This window comes from Diplotaxodon limnothrissa, linkage group LG2 (assembly GCF_057381915.1).
Source record: "Diplotaxodon limnothrissa isolate DT_005_m linkage group LG2, D_limnothrissa_male_GT1.1, whole genome shotgun sequence".
Taxonomy (NCBI): Eukaryota; Metazoa; Chordata; class Actinopteri; order Cichliformes; family Cichlidae; genus Diplotaxodon; species Diplotaxodon limnothrissa.
In genome coordinates, this window is record NC_140597.1 from 37,109,049 (window position 1) to 37,111,549 (window position 2,501).

Below are 2,501 nucleotides of genomic sequence, written 5' to 3' on the forward strand. Positions count from 1 at the left end.
AAACAATGAGCATAAACCTTTCTGTTATAGGTCCATAAGTACGGAAAGGATGGCGCACTTCTAACATTAATGGAGAACTACTATGCTCATTTCCAGCCTTATATTTTATTCTTGGAAACCAACAGATTAGCTTTGCATGATCAACAGTTCAAAATAAACGCTAGTCACCCTTTAAACCAACTTTTCTCTGATTGGCTGCCCCTGTCAAACAGAAGATTTGAACAGCAGGTGGGCGGGGCTTCTGTAGTTGGCGTTTGCTGTGTGCCTGAGAGGGTCACAGTAAATATATCCCCACTTGGATGCCGGTTTAGCTCATTTGGTAGCGCAGGTGACCCATATGGCAAAGGCTAATTCGGACACCTGGTTTGAATTTACCTTGCTCGATCCTTTGCCCAGATTTTTTTATGTTATTGCAATAAAGGCCAAGAATCTACCTTAAAAAAGGGTATTCCTCTCTAAACATTCTGTAGAACAAACCATAGATAAACTTAGCATTTAGGGATTATTTTCATATAAACTGACCTTATTATTCAAAACTTTGGCCATGTTTATATCAGTGTGTGGTCTGTAAAGGTACAAGAAAAAAATGAAAGAAAATATAAAGTACTGGAGAGAGCAACACACTGCACCATGCACAGCACTCCAAGGATGCAACCACGGGGTTTGAGTCAGTGAGCTTTCATTTCCTCAACAAATGATGAAATTAATAATTTGTTGCATAACCAAGATACACTGTGCTCAGTTCGAAAAAAAATTTCCCAAGGGTCCACTTGAGCTCAGGCAGTTCTCTGAATCTTTTAAATTATCCTGCAAACTGGGTTCTATCCAACCTTCAAAGGAAAAGTCTTACACTTATTTATTTTTCAAGAGTGCAATTAATAGGTTTGCAGCTGACAAGCTGTACAAGGGGAAAAAAAAAAAAAACACATTATGCCATCATTGTTAAATGTACAAGACAATAAGGACAGATAAATGTATTTACATAAAAACGACTCGCACACTTGGAAGAGGCGAGGGGAAAAATATGTACAAGTCTTTTTTAAAAAGGGGGGATATAAGAAGCGAGTTGGCGCTTTTTTTCTTCTCTGCCGGGTTCAGCTTCTACCTCCGCTGTGCGTCAACCTGACCATCGTCTGCTTTCAGCTGCCAGCTGATGTTACTCTGAACAAAATGTTTAAGGCCGTCATAGCCCTGAGTGAACAAATACTCCAGGTACCAATTCCATGGCTTGGAGTGCTGAAACACACACACACAGAAACATGTCAGGTCAGATTGCAGACATCTGAAGATTTGTGTGATCAAAGATGTCTCTATTAATCTATGAAACATGACCGATGCACATCAAACTACACCTGAACTTTATTATAAATGCAGGGAAATGAAAAGGAACCTCTCATACCTTTATGGAATTGAGGTCCATGTCCTTTTTCCCCGGCCAACACTGATGAAAAGAGAACATTAATATTTATCGACAGCCAGCCTTCGCGAATCTCACAGGATCACTGCTGGATGATGCAGTTGGACCCAACCAAAAAATTTAAAAGGTGCGGATATTATTAAACTTGATGAAAAACCCCATCTCACGCTGCACTCATTAATAATAAAATCTCCTTCTGTATTAATGCATCATCTGTGAAAGATACATTAACACCACATTTAGCTGGTCTGTAAGATGAATAACCGCGCTGCCTGCTGATTCAAATTCCCTGTGCGGTATGAAAATAAGCATGGGTTTTACTGTAGCATGTAGGATTCAATCCAAATCAAGACAAATGACGCGCACTCACCTTCTGGTGAAAGTTGACCGCGTAGCTCATGAAGGCAGGATGGTGGACGAGGTCGAAGCTCGACCCGTACTGTGGCACGTTACTCTTGAGAAGCAGCTCCTCTCCCAGCTGTACGCCCATCCCTGGATAAAACATTCTGGAGTTCCACAGGCAGTTGACCATGATGACGACGTAGTGGTTGAACTCACGGAAAGTCTGGCGGCTGATGTGAAAGGCCTGCTGAGAAGCACATTTCCAAAAGGAGAAACTAAGAAAGTGGAGTAAGAGTATAGCCGAACTACAGAGATCTGATGCTGTGATGATTAATCTGAATACCATTTACCAAGGCTGTTTTACTTAATAAAGGCTGCCAATGACATTTTCAGGCACACATACTGGCTTGACTGACATGTACTTTCAAATTCGCAGCTCACAGTGACTGCTGTAATAAAGGACAACTTTAAGTTCACATCTGAGAAGATATTAAAGTCACCAGGTTTAAGTAGATGCTTGTAGACTCCTAAGGAGCTTTACTATTAAATCTACGAAAGTGAATGAAGGGGCAAAACACAGAGAGAGCATCGACTAAAACATTAAAGCAGAAAATTAATGTATAATATTGTTCACATGTTCATTTTCACATAACAAAAACAATAAGCATCAATCTTTACCTCTGTCACTTTCTCTTGGCTCTTGGCTGATGTCAAGTTCACTTTGTACCTGATGAAAATAGAA

The 2,501-nt window shown here is 40.3% G+C and overlaps 1 protein-coding gene across 2 annotated transcripts in view; it reads right to left on the reverse strand.

Moving 5' to 3' along the window:
- Window positions 1-1,101: 1,101 nt before the first annotated feature.
- Window positions 1,102-2,501, reverse strand: part of cenpi (centromere protein I) — a 17,967-nt gene continuing 16,567 nt past the window's right edge. Inside the window, exons 17-20 of one of the 2 annotated variants that reach the window (XM_085372961.1) lie at window positions 2,438-2,486; window positions 1,788-2,003; window positions 1,400-1,441; window positions 1,102-1,236 (exon numbers count right to left, since the gene is read on the reverse strand). In XM_085372961.1, coding sequence (XP_085229087.1) covers window positions 1,102-1,236; window positions 1,400-1,441; window positions 1,788-2,003; window positions 2,438-2,486 — 442 coding nt within the window. Of the gene's footprint in view, window positions 1,237-1,399; window positions 1,442-1,787; window positions 2,007-2,437; window positions 2,487-2,501 lie in introns of both variants that reach the window. The other variant, XM_085372952.1, reaches the window with a different exon arrangement.